The following is a 26,378-nucleotide window of genomic DNA, read 5'->3' as shown; positions in this document are numbered from 1 at the left end:
TCTTACATTTGCAGTTCTTAAAACTGGTTATGAATAAAAAGATAAAAATTGATTGCTTTTTATTCAATTTATGCATGACTCATGAGTCAGATGGTTTTGTAGACCTGCAATTTTGTCACTTTATATTTGGGAAGGGCAAACGATTTTTACTAATGGATGTGTTTAAAGCAGTTGTCAAGATACTTGAAATATGTTTTAAAAAAGGCAAAAATAGGTAATCTCTTACTGGTAGAACAGTAGAACATTTAAATTACATCTTTATTTAATACAGCAGATAGATGCTCACCGCTAAGTGGGGAGGGGTCAAGACCAAACAAAACATCTATAGTTGTAAAACGACTCCAGCTTTTTTATAAGCCTTTATACTGGTGTCATGTTGGGGAGTGGCAGCTTAGGGATTAGGGCATAGAGCTGAGATTCTGAGTTCGAGCCCCACTCCCACAGACTTCCACTCTGGGTCTCTGAGCAAGACCCTTAACCCCACACTGCTCCCCAGGCACCCCACAATGGCAGCCCAGTGCTCCCCAAGGGGATGGGTTAAATGCAGAGGTAAATCTCTCCAATATGAAATCAATAAAGTTCCATTAGTATTATTATTATTATTATGTTGGTAGAGCAAAGTTACCTTGAGGCTATACTGATTGCGGTGTTTGGGGGGGCAGTGTACCTTAGTGTCCCATAAATAATCCTTAATTTTATAATGTCATTTACAGTGAAATAAGCCCTCCATCTAATTGGTGTAATAATCTGATTTTATTATGTGAAAAAAAAATAATAACCTTAGTTATTATAGTTAATACCAACCAACATGTAGGACATTCTGGGGTCCCCCTCTTTAGGGTTGCAAAATGGTTCAGTTTGCCTAACAGCAACCGCTGACAAGTATAAAGTCAGCCCAGATTGAATGACCTGGGGGATAGACATGCTGACCAAAAAGCATAAATCAGGGTATCAAAAGAAGAAAGAGAAAAATAAAAAGAAGCCAGAATGAGGGGAGGCAGCAGACTGGGATTCTTGCCCTACCAAAGAAAGCAACACAAAACAATCTGTTATGCAGGTGACTGCTTGGGCATACTGGGTAAAGCTAGCACAAGTAACAGCTGTCTGGTTCTCAAAGGTTCCTCTCATGGAGGCAGGTGAGACACAAGATTAAGACAGACCTGTCAGTCGAACCATCCAGATGAGCTCTGCCATTTCATCTTGAGGCATAGCCTAACTATGATTGCTACAAAGAGGAAAATGTGACCTTTCCCTATGTGTCTGTATCATCATAACTGTTCAGACCAAAAGGCTCTCACTGATGTTTTTACTTTAAAGTAAGTGCAAGTCTGCTATTTGCATGCAAGCCTAATTAATTACATCTTCACTTTTATTAGCAAAGAAGTAACTGCAGTACATGTGTCCCATGAGGTGCAAAGACCTTATAAACAGCAGCTGAGGCCAGCTGGTCTTTACATTTGATTACCTCCTTAATTTACATCTTCCACAATCAATAACCCCGGGATGGCAAGACAAACATCAAGAGAGAGGTTTGTGCATCCTAATGTGGAACATGACGAGTACAATTAAAAGGCCAAGAATGTTTTCTGTATTCTTTCTGTTAGCAGATCTTGTTTATAGCTTGGTATGATATCCAAAATGCATATTTTAAAGATTAATGGTCAGATTGAAAGCTTTATCTTAAAGCAATATAGTTTTTGCTTTTACAAGTAAATAAACCTTCAAAATGTCACTCTTTTGTAATAATTGATTAAAACATGTTACAGTTAGATGATGATAAAATTCTATAGCATTTCGTTTTCTATTATTTTTTGTCCGTTGTTTTAGGATCTTTTTTATTTTATTTTTATTCAGATTTTTGTAAGTACAAAATATTTATGAACTAACCTTTTTTACTATTAATTTACTATTTTATGCAGCCATGTTTTAGGAATCAATAAAGTGTATTATTTTTGGTTCCCAGTCAGCTGTTTTGCAGATTTACTTAAAAAGAAATTTGAACCTTCCTTCCAGGGTTAAAAAGCAATGACCCTAAAATGTTAACAGCAGATATATATATATATATATATATATATATATTTTTTTTAGTTACAACATTTTGTTATTCCCAAAAATATTTATTACCAGTAATATTCACCTTGGATGGTTTAAATCTGGAAACATTACAGTGTTCTAGCAAACACATATCTAATATTGCTATCAATTTAATGAAGAACTTAACATGAGGCTCATAGCTTTACCAAAGCCCCAACCTCAGACTTTTTGAAAATACTGCATTTGGACCATACCTGAAATGTAACATTTTAAACAGAAGACCCACATTTTCAGCCAGAAACACAGAAGCAGAATTTAAACAGTTTATTCTGAACTCGGGAGCGCATCTGCTGTGGACCAGGGATAACGTTTCAGTCCTCCCTTCAGCGGGGACCGGCAGCTTTACAGAGCGGACTGCTCCTTTAACTGATGTTGGCTAGCCAACAGCTGGGTGACTTGGAGCACAGAGGTCTTGGAAGCCAGACTCAGGCTTAATGTTCAGGGGGCTTGACAGGAGGCAGAAGTCAAGGGGCAAAAACAGGGTTGTAACGAAGGCAGAGAAATCTGACGAGGACTAGGAAAGAGGGAAAATCCGTGAAGCAAAGGCATGATCGAGTACATGGTCAAGTAAAGTGAGGTGCTGGATACTGCTTGCTTGTTGGCCTGCAATTATCTGGCCCCGTCTGTCTGCCACAGGCTGACTTATAACTGCCTGAGCACAGCTGAGAGACATGCTGCTGATTGCAGTGTAGCAGCTGGAGTTGATTGCTCACAGGGAGAGCAGATCAGTCAGATGGGTCAGAATCATCACATGAAAACCATAACCAGGAAACTAGCCAAATAACATTCACCAGTTCTACAGTAACAAGTGGATACAAAGGTACAATTATGCCAGAAAGCTTACTGTTTGAGTATGTTGTCAAGGTGGAGACAGCTAAGAAATATTAAACTTAATATTAATGGACAATAATAAATATATTTGCACCTGTAAGTAGGATTTGGAACCTGCATAAATTGAAACAAATGCACCATTAATTATTGCAGTTTTAGATTGCCTAATCACTTCACAATAAGTTAAATAAGTCATTAAAAGCGAAGTGAAGAAATTCTATGGAAACTTCAGGCCATTTATATTCCAGCTTCTCCCCCCTGTTTACAGAGAAAAATATAATTATTTGGTACAATGCAGCAAAAATAACTTTGTCCTTATCTGTACTGTAGACCACAGCATATCTCACCAACACCAAGGGATGCAGGTGTCCATTGATATTCAAGCGCAGTGTGCATGTCAGGAACGCTTTGTCCAACTGTGCAGCACTGGAAAGACGGAGTTTGACAGTGTGTCTCTATATTTAATTATTTACTGCTGCTGCAGGGCAAATAGAGTCATCTGTAGGATCTGCAGGCATCCTGAGCTCTGCTCAGACAGAGAAACACATATAGAGGAGTCATATGCCTTTCACATGTTCCCTGCAAAGATTGTTAAATAAACATATCATTGATTTTGTTGGATCCAGCAAGTTCACCTGGAAGAAACAGAAAAACATTGTAAATTTCACATAGTGAAACACTAAAAGATTTTTGATAGAACCTACTGGATTTTCTTAGCTTGGAGAGATAACGCTCCAGGCAGAGTCAGACATCAGTCAGGTAAATGTGATTTCAGTCTATAATTAGTGAGATTGTATAACTGGTGAATGACATTCCTCTGTCCCGCTGAGTTAAAGGGATCAGAAACTTTAAAAAAAAAAACACTTTTGCAGGGCACTATTAAAAACAAAATGAATTGTTTTTGGTTGTTGTGTTTAATTGTGTTTCGTCAAAGTTAAACCTGCTGAGGAATGTTATACTAAACATTTGCATTTGATCTTTAAATAGATAATTTAGACTACAAGTTGATTAAAGAATCAAAAACAGATTTAAAACTATGCATACCAATTCTGTTAGAAATGTTTGTCTGATGATTATTTGAAAAATATTAACCATAGCTGTAATTCCATGGTTAAGGACTGAGATTTTGTTATCGTTTTAAATATGCGTATTTAGCTGGCCTAAAAAACAAAATTTCTGAAAATAGAGATGCTGAGTGACCTACAGAAGACAAAAGACACTAGAGGGAGAATGAAAATGAATGTAATAGAGTAACAGGAGACATGGATTGAAACTGGTCATCCTGGCATTGTCCTGGCAATACTGAATGCCTTATCCATTGAAAGCATTGTTCCAACAGCTTAGACAGGGAGGATTATCAGACGCCCCTTACAGCCTCTTAAGCAAGTCACAACTGCAAACAGCATTTTGTGAAGAGAATGTGAGACAAAGGAGTTAGGGAGCACATAAATTCAGCCATAAAGACTTAGCAAAATGTCAAAAAGCTTTGCTTTTGTAAATGAAGCTTTTACGCAGTTTTACTACTGTTGTTTTTGAGTGGCTGCTGTCCATGTTCTCTCTTCTGAACAAAATGGAAAAGGTCAACGGGAATAAGGAAGATGCTGAGAGGGAAAAAGCGAGACAAGGAAGAGGAAGCGAGCACTGGCGGGTTACTGTCAATGTATGGGTGTTGCTAAGCATTTAATCTCTCATACTTGGAGAATACAAACGATCTTGTAATCATCCCTGACCTTGACATGAACAGCGAGGTGGCGAGGGAGCTGGGTTGTTTTGCATTTCCCACAGATGCCTCGCCGAGACACGTAGAACAATTAGCCAACTGGATAAGAAAGAATTGAGCCAGTCTAAGGCAAAGCATCCGCCTTACCTCACTTGTGTTCCCATCAGGATAACCTGGTAAACACCCAAACCACAGCTTCCATTGATTTTTTCTAGCTAATTATGATAAAGAAGTGGTCGGGTCTGTCAGGTTAAGTCAAGATGGAAATTTGTTAGGATTTGTTGTGCTGAAGCTGTTGATTTTACTTTTAATTGGCCAAAAAGTTATTCACAGTATAATATGAGTGTTTGGCTTGCATAATGAAAAATATCATCGCTTGTAATAACATAATTAGAATATTAATACAGGTTTTCTTCATTTATCAGTTTATCTGGACAATTACGTAACAATTTTTGTTTAATCTTAATGTTTAGCAGTGACTAGTAAAGGGGAACCCGAAGTTTATAGTCATAGTTACTTTTAAAGAAAAAATACAGAAAAACATATATATATATATATTAAGACTACATGAGTCAGTATAATAACTAACTTTGGCTGCAGGTTTAATTCTGTTTCTAGCAGCTTTGCAAATGCAGGAATGAGAAATATTCCCTATTTGTTTTGCAGAATATTTCAGCTGCTTGCAAATAGGAGAGTGTAGGGAGACTTCTTAAAGCTTTACCACAGATACTCTTTTAGTTTGAGGTTCCAGAGTTTAATAAGGCCATTGTAACAGACTGGATCTAACCCATACCATTGTACTTCTCACTTGTTGAGTGAGATTCTAATAAAGCATAATTAAGACTTTGTTATCTGCACCATTGCATTACTTGGAATGTTTGCTGCTATTGAGAAAAAAAGGTTTATGTCTGTATCTTTCTAACTGACATACACTATTATTATTATTATTATTGTGTTTTGCTTTTTGGCTCAATCATTTTACTTTTATTATTATATAATTAGGCCTAGTGTAGCTGTGTAGTGTGTTACCATTAGATGTCTTGTGAAGGCTACAGCCTCTCCAGATCCACCATGAGCCTCTTGCTGAATTCCCGGATTATCTTTTGCCTTATCTAGAGTGTTGTTTGGGCAAAAGGCTAAACCTTTCGGGATTAGTTATTTCATAAAATTGAAAAAAAATATATATATTCATGCAAAGTTATTCTCTACTTTATGTTGTTCATATAATGTGAAAAAATGCAGTTTTATAGGAATTCATATTTTTCCATGTACTGAATACTTCACCGCTTCCAGTTACCTTAAAGATTAAGGGACAGGTACAGCAGGTTTGTAAAATATGCGTACTGCCATTGACCTCTGTGCACCAACTCTGAAAATGCCTTCATGCAATTACTATACTTTTGTCCTCCAAAGACGGCACATTATCTCAGTTATTTAATATGCTCAGAGTAGAGATATGATTATACTTGAGGCAAATTCAATTTCTGTTTTCAGCAGTTTGATTATAGGAGCACAGCCTGAGCTTTTTCCATGCTAAGCCAATATGCTTTTTAGCTTTATTTCACAAAGGGATAATAGAGCTCACTCTTTCTCAGCTTCTTAACCGACCCATTCTTAAAACAGGATGATCACAATGCCCCCAAAGCCCCTCCGGGGGGTATGTTTATTCCTACGAAGCAGTTAAACATCATTTTCAGTGTCTCTCAACCACAATGAAATGCTGCTAGCAGCAATATGAGATTCAGTTGCACACATTAGCTTTTTTTTCAATCCTATACTGCAGTTGCATTTGTTACAATATCAAAAGCAGTTTTTTTTTCACGTCCTTTCTCTTTGACACTAATACATTTTATGTATTGCATTTTGTTTGTTCAGATTGCTGCAGCCAGCGGTTTCATCTATCTCCTTTATGTTTGACCTGGTTTTTAAAAAGGCTAAGCTTGTTAACATCAAAGACAAAAGAATGACAGAGAGAAGTGCCTGAAATTTTAAAAGGATATGCAGGAGTAAAATACACAAGTGTTGAGTAGATAAAATTTCTTTAATTTCCTTGCTTGAGTCTTTTGTTTTGATATAGTACAATTCAACTTATTTTCATTCCACTTGAATCTAGTATTTTTAAGCTTGAGTATTTTGTAAAAACTTAGAAAGTAGTTTAATATTTTGTAAAAACTTAGAAAGTAGTTTAATATTTATTAAGAATTATTAAAACAACAAATAACATAATTTTATGATATTAGAATTTGCAAAAAGGTGCTTTACAGTGTGTCCATCATGGATTTAAAGAGTAGTTTTGCTGGGGCGTGCCTACAGGGCCTTTTTTTTTTTTTGGATAAAATACTGACATTGCAGCCTTAAATGTGTCCAATCCGGACATTGACTGGATATGATATCAGCACACACAATATGCACTCTTTTATTACTTATTTTGAAGTGTGGAAGGTTGCTTAATCAAGTGATATTATGTTATATGCAATCAGGGATCCTTTAGGTTAAGAGGTGGGATTTCTTTGTTGCCATACTGGTTGGATGCAGTAACTCACTCCACCAAGTATTAGCAAGTAGCAACAAAATAATTCACATTTCCTAGCACATTTAGGCTTGAAACTATGTTTTCATCATACATGAAAGCCATGTCAACTGTTTGGATTGGATTGAAAGCTTTTACTAGAGAGCTAAAGATTACAGTAGTGTCACTGTAATTATGTCTCAGCAAGAGATTTGAGGCTCATCGGAAGAGATACATTTTCTTAAATCGATATCAGTGGAAACATGCTAAAAGCTCCTCGCCAATTATACATAGATTTTTCTTTCTGTTTTGCTAAAAACTTTTCTTTTTTGTATTGAGAAGGATGTAAAAAAAAATAGGCTTATACACCATGTATACATTGTTTCAAAATTAAGATATAATCTGTGGGGAGCGGGCAACCAACAGACTGGGACAACTTTCTCATGTTTTATCATGTTTATTTATTTTTTGTATCAACTTTAATTAGGTTTGTTTATTTGTTTACTTTCTTCCCTACCACTTAGAGAAAAGCTGCTTAAGTAAAGTGCTCTATAAATATTATTTAGTAGTTTTTTTTTATTATTTAATTTTTTTTATATAGATAGTACCTCCGACTACATAGCTTTGAACCTCATCCCTCATGTATAGCCATTCTCAAACCAGCAGTAGAACATTCTATCTCGTTTGAAAAGGCAAACTGGTTTGCACGTCTTATCAATTGTTGTAGTTCACCTGGCATATGCCAACTTATTGCAAGTTTTGAAAAAAGTATTTCACGTGCAAAATTTGTACCCCTTCTTTTGAATTTTTGAAGAGGCCCAAAGACTATTTTTCGGTTGCATTTGGAATCACTGAAGCAAAACTGTGATATCTGCGTACTTGAATATATATGGTTCATCTGGTTTTGCTGCTCAAGGTATAAATTCCCCCTTCTGTACTAAAATATCATATAACAATGACAAAATAAAGCTGATTTTTCAAAAATTTTATTTAATTCTTGTTAATATAAAAGAAAATGATCAAGGGTAAATATTTATTCGTTCACTACTCTAAACAGGATTAAAGCAAAAAAAGTTACAAAGCTGCTCTGCATCCCTTGCCATAGCTGTTGTTGAAAGAATTTGAACTATTATGAACTTTCAAAAGTATATGTATTATAAGTTTTCAGAAATTCAAAAATATACTCTGTTTATACATACATTTGTAGAAAATTGTAATTTGGTGAAAGTTATAATATATATTTTTTTAAATAAGTCCTGTATTGTCTTTTTCTACCAGCTCATTCTGATGCAGATGAGGATCCCTGTCATCGGACCTACTGCGGTCGAGGCCGACAGTGTGTGCTGATGGCAGAAACTGGGCGCGCAGAGTGCATTTGCCAGGAAAAATGTCGGCCCTCCTTTGTGCCTGTGTGTGGCTCTGACGGCAGGTTTTATGAGAACCACTGCGAGGTTTATCGCACAGCCTGTCTGGAGAGGAGACGGATCTACGTGGTGCACAGCAAAGACTGCTTCTTCAAAGGTCAGTCAAATTGTTACACTGCTGCAGTACCAAGAGAAAAAAAAAATATTCGATGGATGGTGGATGAGAATAAACAGAGGAAACTGTCTAGGATAATTATTCATCTTTATTAGAAACAATAACTTATTAAAAGATATATATTTCTATGTTATAAACATGAACATGTTTAAGGAAATTAAAATGTTTACTTTTAAACTCTGAAGACAACTGGGATGTTATTTTATTCATACCCACTGATTTATATTGACGTTTCAAATCTTTTTTTTTTTTTCTTTTTTTTTTCTCCCTTATGTGCCAGACTCTGATTTGTATTATGTGCATTTTTTTTTTTTATCCTTAGTCTTAAATGTGAGTATTTGATTGAGCCCTGTAAAAACAAGGACTAATTTTTTATGTTGCACAGCAATGGTTTAGGCTTTTATTAAGATATTACATTTAAATGCATTCTTCTGCATTAACAATACTAATTTCCCAGTTATATTAACAATTTAATCAGAAAAAAGCAACAATTATATATTTCATCATGTTGCATTGTTGTATTTTAATGTAATATAGTCAAAAAGAAATCTCCTGAAGAGTAGATGTTGAAGCATTAGTTGTTTTGAAGAGTCTGGTCCCATGTCAGGTCAACTTAAAAAACAAAAAAACATAAACAAACAAACAAAAATAACCAACAGTGATGCATACATACAAAGCTGGCAGCACTTTTTGTCATGTCACATTAGGAAGGGAAGCTTTCCTGGCAGATATCCTCATGCATATCTAATCCACATTTTGGATGTTCAGTCGGCACATTAAGCCTAAACTTGATGCCTGAATGCAAACCAGCAGGAAATGGAAAATGTTGGGAATAAGTCAGATGTCATGGGTATCGTATTTATGTGTGTGAGGGTGGTTGTTTATATGTGAAAATTGCAAGTAATTATTGCTATTGACAGACAAAGACATAATTGGTAGGCATGGCTCATGTGGGGCGCTAAAGTGGTTTTTATTTTCAGAGTTTATGTTGGTGTAAACAGCTCAGGAAATAAAAAAAGTTGATTCATATGAATCTATTGCTGTAGGAATGCATGGCAAAAAATATATATATCATGTACTGCTTTTCAATGCTAACTCGTTTAGCTCATTCATTTTCAGCTACAGAACAACACATATGGAGTCTTTTGCCTTGACATTTTACTTTCAAAGTTACTTTGTTGCTACAGTTTATCTCATACAAATTTAAATTGAACTTTAGAAAAAAAAAATACTCCGGAAGTCTAAAAACTAGAAGCCATAAGCCCTTAAAGCTACACACAAAAAATGGTTTTTGGAGGGTAGATTTACTTTCAAATGTGATAAGCCTAAAAGTTCAGCTGTGAAAGCCTATTTCAATGAGCTCAGGGCCATGACCAGAGTCACAGTGTTAAATGTGGTAAGTAGTCATGCAGTCTTTCGTTTCATCATTTTGGCATTTTGTGATTCACCCTACACTGCCAACACATACAAATTCCCTTTGATAAAAGTTACTAATTTCTCTGGTGCTTTCTCTGGGGGGAGGGGTTTTGCTTCTTGTATCACTGACAAAGTTACTTTCTGATTCATTTGAAGCATAAATTAAATCTTGGAATAATTTCCTACGTATTTTTCTAGCCATGACAAATCAGACAGTAAAGCCAAATGAAAGCTGAACACTAGAATATAGGATACATTTTTGTAATCAATTGCAAATATTACAAATCAGATAGTAAATATAGTAGATGATATATTCACCTGTCCCTAAATTAATCTCTATATAAATCCAGATATTTTTTATAGGGTTTATACAGAACATAAATAGGTTTATTATAGAACATTAGAGTACGTACAGCATTCAGGTCATGGTGGGTTAAGGTACAAGAATAAAATAAAGTCCGTTTTGATAGTATATTGGAGCATGGAGCACTTTTCAGTCACATGGAGCTTCTGGCTACCTTTTAAAGTATGAGATCAATTACAAACACAGCTTGAAGATCATGCAGGGCTGCCAAATTTTCACGAAAGTGAAAAAAAAAAAATTTGGAGACCCAACCCTCGTTAAAGGTCAATTGAAAGGCTTCAAGGGTAGGTGCAGCTATAGGTTGTAGGTTTTTAGGAGATTTAACTGAAATTAAGTGGTAAAATGTGGAATTTTTATTGCACTGTAAATGTTACTGAATAACAATAAGTGATCTGTAGTTACGTGGACATATTTTCACTATATTCTGGTGATTAGTAGAGAATAAATTTATTCCAACATGTGGAGTCATTTTTCAGAGAGTAAAGAACAATGGGCCCTACTAAAATACTTGCATCTTAAATATACTGTAAACTTAGAATTCCGCAACTATGTTTATTAATTGTTCTACACTGTTTAAAGCTACAGTGTGTAATAATTACAGGGATATACAGTCAAAAATGTAATATATTATACATAACTATGTTATTTATCATCATCTACGAGCTCAGCTTCTTAACCTTAATATTGCGTTGCCTTAGAATTCGTTATTTATAATTACCTAGGAGCGGGTCTCGCAGCCATGGAGGCAGACATCTTTGTGCTACGGCAGCGCAAAGCCAACAAACTAGTGATTGCGAGATCGCCCATTACGCTCGAAAGTAACTACGGCAAGTTGAGAGAGATGAACTGAGACGGTACTGAACAATAACTGAACAATAGATGGCAGTATTATGCCTGAGAATACTATCTGTAAAATTATCTATGTAAACAAACCTCATCGCTTGAGAAGGTAGGTGATGCGGACGTCGCGGAAGACATTTTGTCCCATAACGCTCGCCGTACTGTTGGGGGGGAGAAGCGGTGGGAGGGAGATGATCATGTTGCTGCGGTCTGCAGTCTGGACGTTAGATGTCGCTAAAAATTACACACTGTAGCTTTAAGTAAACCAAAAAATGGGGAACTTATAAGTTATTACTGGATTACTGACTCTAATACAGGAACAGTGAAATCAAATCCCGTGCAAACTACACTCTATATGAATATTTGGTAATAGGCTAATGATTAAAAAGCTTAACTTATTATGTTATTAGTTTTTTTTTTTTTTTACAATTGGGAAACGGCAAAACAATTCAGACCATCTAGGAGGCTGTAGATTCTCTAAAAACTTACCATGACACAAGAAAGCACTTCTCTGTGTCACGGTGGGGTGGAGGTTTGACAGGACCCAAATGCAGACACTGAAGTTGAAGTGGTTTCTTGAAGATTTAATAACAAGAAAGGGTAACAGAAGCAAAAATCCAAAAAACATAAATCCACAAAATCCACAAAAACCGAGAACCAGGAATACTCACAACAAGAGGGCAAAGATATTATGACAAATCAGCCACAGTGACTGAGCGGGAGGTGCATATATGCGAGAGAGAAACAAAGACCAGGCTAACCAGCAGATTGAGAGCATGTGTGAACAGAGGAGTCTAGAAAGTAGCTAGGGAAAGGAGACTAACACAAGAGGGCAACAGAGGGCAAAGAAATACCTAAGAACTCAAATACAATCAACAAATTACTAGAATAACACAAGTTGGAAATAAATCCAATAAAAACTCAAAGAGAAAACTTAAACACAACCAAAACCATGACCTCTCTGAATTTGGTAGGTCTTTTCTTTGGTGGCTGATCTTTTGAAAAATAAAATGCAATGGTTCTTTTTTTGTGTTGGTTTGATTCTAGTTCTAAATTCCAACGGGGGATTATTAAACTGGAGTGAGCAATAATTATTCAGCAAAACATGGACTAAAACTAGGACTAAATCAGGTGGCTAAACTAGAGCAAACAAGGAGTAAAGCTCACAAAAAAGCACCAGGGATAGAGAAAATACACCATTTGATGTGACCCTACACTCAGTCTCCCCATTAATATTTTAAGCTGGCTTATGTATATTTTATTCATATTTACTCAAGTGCTAAATTTCTTAAAGTCTTCATTAATTTAAAAAGTGATTTACCTTAGTCCAGATAAGATAAAGATACGATTAAAGTTCAAATGAGATAACTTGTAATTTATCTCATGATTTTTCCAAAGTTCCAAACCAGGAAAGGGCTTTACTAGATGATGGAGAAGGACAGTAGAGAAAAGCCGTTAACATGGTTCAGCAGCACATGTCTGCCTTTTTTTTTTTTTTACAGCCATGACCAGTAATCGAGCAGGCAAAAAAATTGTGGAGAAAAAGCCTTAGCTCCATGACAATATAAGAGCTTGTTGCCGTAAAGCGATACATTTTTACTTGTCATATGACCTGGTCAGCGATAGTGTGTCTTTTCTCTCTCTTTTTTTTTCTTTTGGTGTGTGTCTTCTCCCAACTTACATATTCGTTATTTCTAGAAGGGAGCCCCACTCGTAACATTGATAGTGTCAAGTGGTGTATATTGGCCTGAGGAATCAATTAAAATAACTCATATGTGTCAAATCTTTGGGTCACAAAGTCCACAGTGTGCCTTTAACAAAAAGAGATTCATGTTTCACTGCCCTCACCAACTGATAAACTGTTCCAGTGTCTTTATGGTGGCTGTGTTTTCTTTAAGCATCATGCTCTAGGATACTTATTTCTAACTAGTTTTAATGGAAGTTACTGTATTCGCAGCTGATGGCAAGATTATTGGAGTGAAGATAAAATAAATTATTTTATATGCCAGATTTTAGACATGCTCATATATTTGCATATTCAATTGTTATAATACTTAAGTCTAGTCCAAAATATTTTTATAGTCTGTGGCAAGGCTTGAAAACTGGTGTTCATGGATGCTTTCCATCAAATTTGTTTGTACTTCATTTTTTAGGTGAGTGGACAAAAAAAAAACTATTCTCTTGATATGCAAAGGTGATAAAGATAAAGCAAAAGCTGTTCAATTTTAATTGAAATTTAAGTTAGGTTTTGTAAATACTTGAAATTAATTGGAATAGACCATTTTTGTTATGCTTAATCTTCCGTGTTTTTTAATTTATATTGAGCAGATTATGTTGATGTTTCTTTTTTCAGTAATATGTTCTTTCATATATTTTCCATTTTAGTTTGATAAATATATCATGTAACATCAGGAGTTGTCTAATGAGATTCAAAGAAAACAATGTTTTCTTCAATGAGAGAAGCAAGGCATCTTCAGTTTGAAGTGTAATATAATAAATATAAGTTTTATCCTTTGGCAATGGGAGCAATATGACACGATTTTACACCTCAAACCACAGAAGCTTCTGGGCTGAAGAAAATAAGCTCTCTATTTGTGGGTAACCACAAATTCTCTTTGAAGCAAAATGTCTGACTTTGTAGGATTTTTGTCCTCAAAAGCGTTTTGCAGAGGATTTGTAACAGAGATGAGTTGAGAAGATGACTTAAAACCTCTGGCTTGATGGCTCTCTTTTTTTTTCTGTTCTGTCACTGGCTTTGTGTTCATATTTTCTGCTTAGTGATTTACTGGGACTTTCAGTACAAATTCTGATGCAATTATTACATAAAACAGAGTAGTTAAAAGGAGGTAAAATAGGATAATAGGATTAGTATTTTCTACAACTTTGGTTAGTTTTGCTTTGATGCAGTACTTTTTGGATTATTCCGGAAAGCTTAAAGTTATCAGCAAAGCAAAGACCCCACAGAAGGCACCATGAATAGCTTAACAAAGACATTACTTTGCCCTCTGTGTGGGAAAAAAACAATTGTATCTTGCATTAATGGCTATAATAGGTGAGACTGTTAAACTATGATCTTCTATTCTGCAAAATAAGAATAGATTTCAACAAAGTACATTTTTTTATTATGTTAACACTTTGTTTTCTGATATATGCATTTTTTCCAATAACTTTTTTTTTTTTTTTTTTTTACAGTTAATAAGTAAATAAATAAATAAAAAAATACTTGGGCTTTTACCCAGATATTTATCTATTAATTATTATTTTCATTACAATTGTAACATAATTACCATACCAACCAATATAATAAATTAAGTTAAAAAAAGCTTGTCATTTAAAAAAGATGAATAATGTACAGTTATGAAAAAGAATGATTATTGTGCCATTTTTCATTTTAGTTGAATTATATTATCGAGCACCATTTGGTATTATTCTGACCTATTTGAAGATTTCTGGCATCACAAAGACCCCTCAAAAATGCACAAAAACATAACTAACTTCACACAGCGGTAAGTTTGCCTTATTAATTAATGAATAGAGGTCTAGCATTAAATGTTTAAGGAGATGCATACCCTCTGTATAGGACATATGTCCTCATAAATATCTGTGTGACCTCAGTTGGAATTTCTATCACAAGTACTAATTAATCTGAAGAAATGAAACAGCATCATAATTTGTATTTGTATTTGTACTTAGAAATTAAAAAATACAAGAAAATTTTTTTTCTTTTTTGTTGGACATAGTGAAGTAATGAAAGTGTGTCTACTGTATATTGAACATGGAGAGGTGTAATTGCAGCGGAGCAAACCAGCAATCAGTCTTGGGTGAGTAGTGGAGGAAGGGGGGGCTGATGGGACCTGAGGTTAATTTGAGTTCAGGAATCTTATAGTGTAGTAAAATAAACTGTTGGGGAGCCCTATATTTCTCTCTTTAGAGACCCCTTAAGCAAGAAGTTTTGGGGGTTGTGGTTGTGAGGTTTCATTGGTGATATTCGGGGCCCTGGATAGGCATTGTCTTTTTATAGCATCTTGAATCACAGGAAGTGGTGTCCCTACATTTTTTTTTCTGTTTTTCTCATTACTTTCTGTAAGACCTTCAAGTCAGTAGTTATGTTTACATGTACAAAATTTCATTACCAGACTGAAATGCATTCAGACTCAAAAAACAAAAAAAATTATCAGGTTGTACTGTTTACACAGAGTAATCAGAATACAGCACCAGACAAAAATGTGTCATGTAAACATGCCGGTCGGAAAATTCTGGCTAGTATCTAGCCACTAGCAGAAACGACTCACCTTGACATTTGCACACACTTCGACTTGTCTCATTCAGCATAACATGATCCAACCAAGTATTTATATGCATACCAATTGGATGTTAACCACCCCTTTCAGCAAGACAATTTAATTCTAATCCTGCTGAATCCGGTCTGAATATGAGATGCATCTGGTCAGGATCTCCCCATGTAGCCTCTATAGAAGGTACTATAGTGTCTTAGGCCCTGATATGCAATGCAATTGCTGTAGAATTGATGCAAATCAGATATTGAAGCAATAACCTAATAAATTCATTACTTAATCTCACATTTTTTAACACCACCGTTATACCTTTTCAACAGAATTCATTTAATTGAATAGCTTTTTCCCACATAAACCTTTTAGACTGAAGATGTTTTTTTGTTCTCTCCCTTTTATCTCTTTTTTCTTTCATCTTTTCTCCTTTTTCCTGATTTTTCTTTCCTGTTCTATTTGCATTGCAGTGCCCATACAACCTGTACTACTCTCTGCATAATTATAATAAAGCTATTTACATGCATAAATCAAGCGCAACATTATGGCGATAGCCGTACTGCTCCATTTGTGAAAGCAAAATCTGCTGGGCCCTTTTTTGGCATTAAGACAAATATTCTAATCGCCACATTGCCAGACAGGACACTGTAAAAAAAAAAAAAAAAAAAGTAAAAAAAGAAAAATAATAATAACTAGAAAAAGCTGTTTCGGAGAAACATCAAAGTGGGAATGCTTTTGCTGAATGAAAAAAGCTGAAATTCACTGCAGAACATATAAAAATGTGATAGGAAGTCATCAGAAACTTCAAACTGCAGAAAACAATTGAATCATCTGAAGATTTTGTAGGGTAGAATCATGTAGCAGTAAAATAGCAGAAACAGACTCATCTTAAAAGCTGCACAGCCAAACCATACATGATATCATAAAATGTCATTAATGTGGGCACTAGAAGGGTCTAAATGTAATGTCTCCCAAGTTTCTAGAAAAAAGTTCTAAAGAAATTTTGAAGGGGGGCCACCTACTTTCCAGAAACATGTCAGGCGTGTTATGAATTAGCAGCAAACAGAAAAGCTTAATTCCTGTCCAGAAAGAGAGCAGAATGAAGTCAAAGTTCACAACTTCGGCTTAAAAGTATTAAATTAGCTGAATCAGAAAAGAAAATACAAAGAAAATTTGAATCTTATCTGGTTGAAGAAAAAATGAGTAGCTTAAGGATGGGAAGTAAAATGAGGAAGATGGTATTGAATAAGTATAAAAATTTAGAAATCATATGTGGAAATGTCAAGACTTGGCAAAACAATTTGAAATGATTTAAAATGTATCGGATGATCAGCATAAAGAAAACAATGTCATCATTTGAGGATTGAAAATCTACAAACCTATTAGCAAGACTGACCATGAGAAGCAGAGGAAGGACAGAGAGAGAAGCTTATAGAAAGAGAGCTAATACCACTTAAGGAGCTGAATTTATAAAAAAATTCCAACCTGCATGTTACGAACCGCTGTGTTGATGACAGCACCATTGGAAGGCTTAGGCTGCATGTTACGAGGTTAGCAGATGCTTTATTACAGTGTAAATCTTAGAACCTGATTAAGAAATATGCACTGGGGTGTGTGGTCAGCAGGCCTTGGTAGTGTAATTTGAAGAAATTGGTTGAGTTTGGGTCATAGCTATGAGCCATATGGCACAATGAATGACTGTGTGTAAGCAAGAGGCTTTTATTTTGTAGAGTCCCTTTAGTGTTATTTCGAAAGTCTATCATGGATGTGTGTCAAGGGAAGGGTCATGCCCAGCAGTGATATAGAATCCATTTCTAAATATGAAATCACTGGTTTTCCATGTTATTGGGTGAATAGATGCTGTATTAGAGCGTAAATGGGAGACTTTTATTGTGAAATTCGCTGTGGGTTATGTTTTGAAAAGGTCCCTAGAGTCTAATAGAAACAAGCTGGTAGAGCTTGGGTCATAGTGCTGAGTCATTTGCATCAATTAATACGCAAGTATAATATAGAGGCTTTTATTGTGTAGGGTCACTGGAGTCTTATTTTGAAAGTCTAGCAGGGTTGTGTGTTGAGAAAAGGGTCAGACCCAGCAGTGATACTTGATGACTTTCCAATCGTTAAATCACTCTTTCCCCTTGTTATTAGGGCAGTAGATGAAGTAGCAATGGGAGGCTTTTATTTTGAAATTTGTTGTGGGGTGTGTTTTGAAACCCCCCCTAGAGTCTCATTTTTAAGAAGTGGTTGAGTTTGGGTCATAATGTTGAGCCTTATGCTGGGAAAAAAAAATATGAGTTTAATGTAGGGGCTTTTATTTTGAAGGATCCCCGGAGTCTTATTTTGAAAGTCTATCAGGGTTGCGTGTGAAGGGAAGGGTCATGGCCAGTAGTCATATTGTATCCATTTCCAAATGTTAAATCAGTTTTGTCTCCCTCCATTAGATTATGTGCTGTTTAGTGGCAGAGGTAAAATCTCTTTGAAGCACGGTTACCTTGACAACGCTTAACGAGCCTGTCAGTGAAAGAGAGAAACGCGCTTCACTTTCGTTCCTTTCCTCTCAGGCTTTTTTGAATGGGAATATCAGCTCCAAACAAACGAGTGCTGAAGACAAACCGTAAATCGTATCTAAAAAATTCTTTCAGTCTAAGCGACAGCTATCCTTTGTCTCCAATTGGGGTAACTTTCATGGCTGTAGCTCATTCACAGCCTTAATGGGAAGGAGAAATATAAAGGTTTGTAAATCCTGCTGGTCTCATTAAATAACATGGGGTTCCATGGTAGAGCTGAGCTGTCAAAAGCAAAAATTTCCCTCTGAACAAACGAGTGGTGAGCCAAAACCGTAAAAGGTATTCAAAAAATTCTTTCACCGTTGGCGTCAGCCATCCTTCGGCTTCGACTGTGCCAACTTTCATGTTTCTACTAAAAACTATTTGGCCACGGTGATGATGTAAAAATTTGCATTTTCTGAGTTTTAGGATTTTTCTCAGAATCAGCGTTTTCCTATGCCCGAACAAGTCAGCTCAACAGCTAAACCATAAATGATATTGAAGAAATTCCTTCAATGTGAGTGCTAGAAGGTTCTGAAGATGTTGTATACCAAGTTTCATGTTAGTACATCAAATAGTTAATAAATGGGAGCGATACGAAAATATGTATCGTTTTGGATTTTGTCTGTGATTTTTGGAAAATCTCTCATTGGATTTCTATTGGGGAAGTGTGGACTTCTTCATGGTCTGGGCAAACCTGTCGGAAAACCGTAAATGCCACACAAATGAGGGTTACATTTCCTGAATCCTGACAAAAATCCCTACGTTTTGGTGTATAATTTATTTCAATTGAGTTAAAAATGAGGGACTGAGAAGAATTTGTTCGGAAAAACCAGAACAGCTCAAAAGCTAGAGCACGCACCCTAGCAGTTGAAGAATTCCGTCCATAGACTTCCATTATAAATCTGAAAATCTTAAAATTTTCTCTTAAAGTTTGAAGCTTCACTGAAGCAAAACTGTAAAAGTTAGCAGAAAGCTGAGTTAAACAGTAATAGCAGAAAGATACGGAAACCTTTTAAAAGTTGAATGGTGTTTCTAGCTGAAAGTATGCTGAAGTAGTTAAAGGTCAAAGATGATGGTTTAGCTGAATTTTGCTGAAATCTAAGAATTCTACATGCATTTCAATGGGACAAAAAAAAACGCAGAAAAAGCTGAATATCGCGAAAACTACAAAAAATATCTTTACCAAAAGACATAGCAGAATTCTCCTGAACAAGCTGAACGTTTTGATACCAAAATTGTTGAAATCAGTTGAAAACTGCGGGACTAGTTAGAGTCAGAAAAATTAAAAGTGAAAAACAATAAGTGGGAATGCATAAGCATTCCCACTTGATAAATGCAATCCTTCTCTATTGTTAGTGCATTACTAATTTACCTTTACAATTAGGACTAAAATAATAAAAGCAAGAGAGAAGCGGAAGCCTTCAGGAGTAACTGTACCATTTTTAAAGTTTTAGCCTGGATCTGCTACAGGGACACAATTTAATAAATCATATTTAAATATCATTACATTTAGCAATCAGTGGACTGATTTGTAAAAATCTGCATCACAATCAAAGATGTTTTTGGTCTCTTTTAGTGTGGCGAGTTCTGGGCAATGAGTCGCCTCTCTTCCCCTTCTGCCTTTGATTACAACCCCTTCTCTCTGAAGGGGCTGAATAAGAACTAACACAGTTGATTAATAGCTTTCATCATCCTGATGAATAGGAAGCTTCCAGCAAAGGCAGTCCAAACAGACTCCTGTTTCTGTCAGGTTGTTTAGGGCACTCGGCAAGGGGGTCTTTAGTGCATCCAGGTATATGCACTTCATCAGTGTTGAGTATCTTAGGAGTGACATTCTGCTGGGGACCTACTGACCTTCAAATCTGATCTGGGGTGTGACTGTGCTCAAGGGAAAAATTAGAGCACTGTCCCAAAGCGCTGTGTTGAGATATGCTACATTTAAAGCAGGCCATGGATTTATCGATCCATCATAAGGGTTTTAATTTACCTTTCTCCTGTAAACAGAACTAATGCACTGTTTTTCTCTTCATCTACAAGCTGTACAGACTTTTGTCATTAGAGGAAGCGTTTACAACCATATTTTTAAGTAATCTGGTTTCATTTGAGTGAAGAACAGACTCAGGGTCTAATTTCAAAATTTCACTTCAATGACAATTACAGCTGGAGTAGACATTAAAATGTAAAAGCAAAAATAAAATGGCAGTGTCCATTTACTTTTCTATTTACATTTTGTCAAAACCAGAAGCTTCATTGAATTTCTGTTTAAATGTTATACACAAAACACTAGTAAGTAATTATAATATAGTAGTGATAAATTGTTACAAAAATGTTTACAAATAAAATCTGACGTTTGCCGTGTCTGTATTCACTCATCTGAGTCAGACCCTCCTTTAGCTGCCGTTCCACCTTCCAGGTTTTAGCATATCTGAGAAGAGAAAGATTTAGTCTATTCCTCTTTGTAACAGAGCTCATTTTCTTTCAGGGTTGCCCTGCATTTAGCTCTATCAATACTGGCTTCGGTTCTGAAAGAGTGGGCTGTTCCTTACATGAAACGTTTTTCAATAAAAAGTTGTTCAGTTCAACATAATTACAAAATATACACATTGTGTGCAAGTAAATTTAATGGAGAAATGAACAATAGCACCATATTAATTATTGAAAGTTATCAATGTATTGATAAGCTGACCTTTTCTTAAAAGTATCAGTTTCAAGATGATCTTCCTATTAATATGAAGGGCTAAATATGTTTTACAATTTATGGCTGACAATTTAAAAGAAAAATTAGCGTATATATATATATATATATATATATATATATATATATATATATATATATATATATATATATATAAACATATAGCATATATATATATATATATATATATATACGCTAATTTTTATACATATGTTTATATATCTCTCTCTCTCTCTCTCTATATATATATATATATATATACTGATTTTTTTATATATTAAACATATTTGTAAGGCAGAGCAAAACAATATAGATGACTTCATTATTGACAGGAGCACTGTTAAGCAGACATTTTCCACTGTTATGTGAACTGCTTGGTTGCTTAAGTGGTGAACATGATGTGAAAAAATAGCTAGAGTAAAGCTTTTGTAAAGATCTGATTGTATATTGACTGTTTTTTTTTTTTTTTGTATAATGATAAATGTAGTTGTAGGAATACCTTACAGGAAAGCTCTATTGCAAGAGGGATATATGCTGCAGTGCAGTCTGTATAACTGAATTTTATATGTACATTTTGTAAAGGGTTGACAGGATAATTGTAACATACCAACGAAATTATAGGCATCACATTATAATGAAATATACTTTAGACACTTGAGACCAGTTATTAAAAAAACTATTTGAATAAAAAACATATGCGAGTAGAAATATAATATAAAGTATGTCCATAAAATACAGCTAGTGCACATAAAGCTACAAAATGGGCTGATGGGCTGAATATCTGGTTGTGTGCATGTGTGTGTGTGTGGCCATATGTCTCTTTGTCAGAGCAGAATAGGCTATGGGTGAAGGTGGGTATATGTGATTGTGGACTTGATCAGTCAAATAGGGTTAAGATTTAATAATCACTGAATTTTCCTTTAGCCTTTAAACTGAATTAGCATTTGGGGTTTTATTATTATTTTATACTTGTTCACATGTCCAAAATAAATATTTTATTAATTTTCTATTTATAATTCTCATTAACAGAATAACTTAATAACACAACTGTTTAGAAAATTTCATGTTTAAGTTTGTGTGCTAGACAAACATTTAGCAAGAGGTTTTCTGATTTCTCATGGCCTGTCCAAAAAAACATGCACTATACAGTACCTTTGATTAATCGTCTTCTCCCCAGTCCTTTGGCTATCCATCATAAATGTATCCTTTGTTTGCTGCCTCTTATTTTAACAACTGCCTACACCTATCAGATTAATCTTCATGTGGCAGCTGTAGTTACTGCATCAGCTGTCCCTCTTCACTGTCCTCTCAGCTGTCTCTGGGAGTGGTGCTTCACTTCCGCCCATCCTGTTTCACTCCAACCTTCTGCCTCCTCTTGTGACTTCATCCATTAACTCGGCCTCACAAACACACAGCACTTACATGAAGGATTAACTTTTGACATAGGTGCAGGCTTTGTAACTTCAGCTGTGTACACGGGTTGTACATTATATAGTGTCAGGGCTTTGGAGTGGTTTGCACTGCTTAGAGGTGTCTTATGATGTTTTGGAGACAAAATGTCAAACGATTTTGTTGTCAGAAATCTTTGTTTTGTCCAGTTTTATGCATAAATCCTTTGACACTAAAAAGATTTCCTCCATGTTAACATTTGAAATGCTGTGACAATATAGGTCGCAGGGGCATTAAACTTAATTTCTATTTAATTTATGCAAAACAAAATATATTCTCTGAGATCCTATAAGATCAAAAGAAGTGAAACATATTTTGTTAACTTAAAAATGAAATGTTTTTTAGCAAAATAATTAGATTTTTTCAGGTTACAAGAAATACCTATAGAACCAGGGCCGCCATCCTGTGATCTGTTGTGCTTACATTATTACAAGGCCAGGGTATACTTCCAGGTGTGAGATGTCCACTTGGACACACAAACACCCAGTAGACATCCACTGAAAGGCCTTTTTTTTGTTACAGTGTGCTTATTAATGAGCATTCCAACCAACCAGTTCATTCTTTTGTTTTGTTTTCCCCCAAAAGATTCCTCCTCATGTTCTTCCCCAAGCATTCACGTGAGTCCTTCCTCATTAGGTAGATTTCATCCCCATAGAGTCGTTACTTTGGATGCATTAGCTGTTGAGAATGAATGCCCTGCCCCAGATATGGATGTTCCCCTGGCCCGGTTCTCGTCCCCTACCTCATAAACATCAGGGTCCCTAATGAAATGAGGAACTTTCTTTTGACCACTGACATCCCATGTTGTTGTGGAACTTCATTGGGAAATTCTTAAGGACGCTGTGCTAAAATGGCAATGCTTTTAATCAGCCATGGATTTTTATACAGGGCTTTCTGGATCTATAGTTTCATAGGCTTTACCTTTTAAAAACAGAATAAATTAACTCATGTTTTGTGGCAAGTTACTCAGTTATTTTACCTCAATTGTATATTGTAATCACAATATTCTATGTGTTAGTGCTGCAAAGGACTTTGGTTATTTAAAACCAGACTTACCTGGTTTTAAAGTGTAAATTATGCATAAGTCACTTTACTTGTTTTCAGTTGTTTTCTGTTTGCTTTCTTCTGCCTCACCTCTGACACAAACCATTTTCAAAGACCATTAATCCACAGAAAAACACACAATATGAATTTGATATAGCACTGCATATGCATTGAGAGGAATTAATTTGTCTCCTGGCTTGTTAAAAAGAATGTTTATTCCTGCCTAAGAGATTTCGATATGCTTTTCACACCACTGGCACTGACTCACATTGACTTCTCAGCGATGAGCTGTTCTCTTAAGGCACTACATTTAGCTTCCTGGGTGTTTAGCCTTTGATGTGCTTTGCTTGCCTGCCTTCTCTGTAGGGTTGCACTGATAATTGAAATAGGAGATATGTGCAAATTCGGAGGAAAAAAAATACCATATTGTAGCTTACATAGAAACAAGTAAACTAGACACCAGTAGCATTTTTTTTTTGTGTGGTTTAAGTATTTAAAACTTAACTGAAGTCGATTTCCTTTATCAAGTTACATGAGAAATACTTCTGATGTTAATTCCTTGAAAGGAAAATGCTGCTAACACATGAGAAAATAAACATGCATTTAAACTGCTCTTTGATTTTACAGGTATAGTTACTTCAATCTAAAAAACTCACACAAAGAGAAAGGACAATTACAAGAAATGTATTGATACAATTACTTTGTCTTTGGCACTCAGACCTCGGAAGGAAACATCGCACTTAATTTTGATAGACATGCATAAACAGGAGCAAAGAATAGGGCTGATTTCCCCCAGGCCAGAAACTGGTGGTGGAGAGGAGATAGATGAAGTTGGTCAGTCTGTAGAAAGCTGCTTAGCGAGACTGTCTGTAGAGCTTAAGGGGAGATCCAGTGGACTGCATGAGCTGATACCAGAACTTCACTCAGGGACCTGGAAGATTGGAGTCCAGTTGGATAACACAGGTTGAGAGAACCTGTCAATGATGAACAAGCATGAAGCGACAGTGGAGAGGAAAAACTCCCCATTGGGAAGTAACCTCTGGTCTTCTGCCGGACCGGTTAAGATGAGACAGAGAGAGTCTGGGAATAGGAATAGGAATGTCATTGTGATGAAGCTCTAGCTGCGATGGTGGAGGAGGGGCTGGAGGTGGGTTGAAACAGTGTCATCTGAATGAAGTCACACAGCGCATCCGCCGCCTGCGCACAGGAGCAGACAAGTGCGTATCGGAGGCCTTTTAAGATGAACTTTGGATGCCGATTGGCTTTCGTGGAGGTGTGGTTCAAAGCTGATTGGCTGTGTCGCAGGTGGATTTAGGAAAGCAATGAGTTTCTTCAGTTGAACTTCCGCCTTGGATCCATTACAATCAAACTCAGTTGGTTTTGTCAAAAAATATACTGAATATTGCAAAAACAAAAATTCATTTTTGCAAGACAACTCTTGTTTAGTACTATAAGATATAAGGGAAATGCTCATCTACCAATGTAGATCTTTTTCTTTCCCCTGTTATCCTCACCCCTCCTAACATACTACTTTTCTCTTCTCTGTCTCATACCCTCATTTTTCTCCTGCTATGTCCCCAATATAGTGCAGACAGGGATTTGAGTGACTCTGTCAAGCACCTCTCTACATTCCTGGTCTGTATTAAATTGGTTCAGAGCTTAAGTAGTGTGTAAGCCTGGAAAAAGATACAAAATAAAAATATCTTGAGGCAAAGTGACCCCAGCTGAAGGAAAAACAGGGACAGGGACAACAATATAAGCAATGTCTATGAAAAATGTCAACACATATGCTTGTATTAGTAAGCCTGGAGATAAAAATATTTCTTGTTCAGTTGCAAATCACTATTGTTCTTACAATTTATATCATAGTTCCTTCTTTATGATTGCCACATGGTGTAAATTGTTTCTGGTGCATTGATGAATGGGCACCATGAGGAACAAAAAAGTATGAGACGTGAAGGACTGACTTTGGTTCATGTTGTTAGTAATGGCATCTTTCTGGCCCTTACCTGATCTTTCTGGTATCATTCTGGTATCACTGATTGACTTTGGAATTTATTAGTTATGCAAGTGCAAACTTTCAAAAAGAGCTTCATAAAATATGCTGCATTTATTTGGCTTGCATAAATAATGCAATATAAATTGGTGAAATCTAAGTTAAGTTTATAAATCAAATATCTGCAGAATCTCTCCACAGTCCAGTTAAATCTTCACTGTCAAATTCTACATTTCCTCCCTGCCAGCTAAACAGTTTGAACAGAGGGTAAAAAAAATGAGCTGGGGTCGACAACTAGCACAGCTCAACGTGATGCCAGCTCTTTGACAGAATCTTCAACTATAATACTGCCAGTCTTCTATCATAGCATTCACTTGACCCAAGCACTTGAAGTAATAGTGCTACAGTCAGAAAAAAAAAAAAAATCCATGAAAAAGAATCAAAACTGTGTCTTACTGAAACTCGTTTTACAAAGTTCTCTCAGAGGTTTCTATATATGTTTTATTAGAGACAGATGACTTTTATTATTCTGTGGTTCAGTGATCTATTTAAATATATTTAAAGTAATGGTCTTTCTTGTGTTTAAAAAAAAAAAATCCCCCATTGGAGGCTTTTACACTTTTACAATATTTTTTTCTAATTTCATGATCATGCCATCAAAACAGGAAGCTGCAGATACTGTATATATTTAAAGTGACACAATATTGCCCTTGGCCTTCGTTATTGGTCTCTCAGCACAACAAGACCTATTTGCATCATTGAGTTACTATTCTACCATAAGCTGCTGGCTATGGAGAATGCTTTAACTCTAAGATCCAGAGGGAGTAATGACCTCACCAGCTGCTTGAGGGAAGTTATCAGCCGTGTTATTGTTTTCAAGCTCATCCCTTAAGATTTCTTCAGAGAACCTGAGCACAGCTGCCACTGACCTTCCTGTTGTAGGATTTGAGTAAGAGGTGTCAGTTGTGCTTTTAAAGCAACCACTGCTGATACTTGTTCTGATACAACATCTGGTTCTAACACTGCTCCTTTGCCTAATGGCACCA

General features: G+C 35.8%; 1 protein-coding gene across 1 annotated transcript in view; it reads left to right on the top strand.

Moving 5' to 3' along the window:
* Window positions 1–26,378, top strand: part of fstl4 (follistatin-like 4) — a 249,648-nt gene that overhangs the window by 86,773 nt on the left and 136,497 nt on the right. The window contains exon 4 of the mRNA XM_038307643.1: window positions 8,433–8,675. Coding sequence (XP_038163571.1) covers window positions 8,433–8,675 — 243 coding nt within the window. The remainder of the gene's footprint in view (window positions 1–8,432; window positions 8,676–26,378) is intronic.

The sequence above is a fragment of the Cyprinodon tularosa genome, unplaced genomic scaffold (assembly GCF_016077235.1).
Source record: "Cyprinodon tularosa strain WSP-4 unplaced genomic scaffold, ASM1607723v1 ctg617, whole genome shotgun sequence".
Classification (NCBI taxonomy): domain Eukaryota; kingdom Metazoa; phylum Chordata; class Actinopteri; order Cyprinodontiformes; family Cyprinodontidae; genus Cyprinodon; species Cyprinodon tularosa.
Note: the sequence above shows the minus strand (reverse complement) of the source record. Positions and strands in the feature narration are given on the sequence as shown.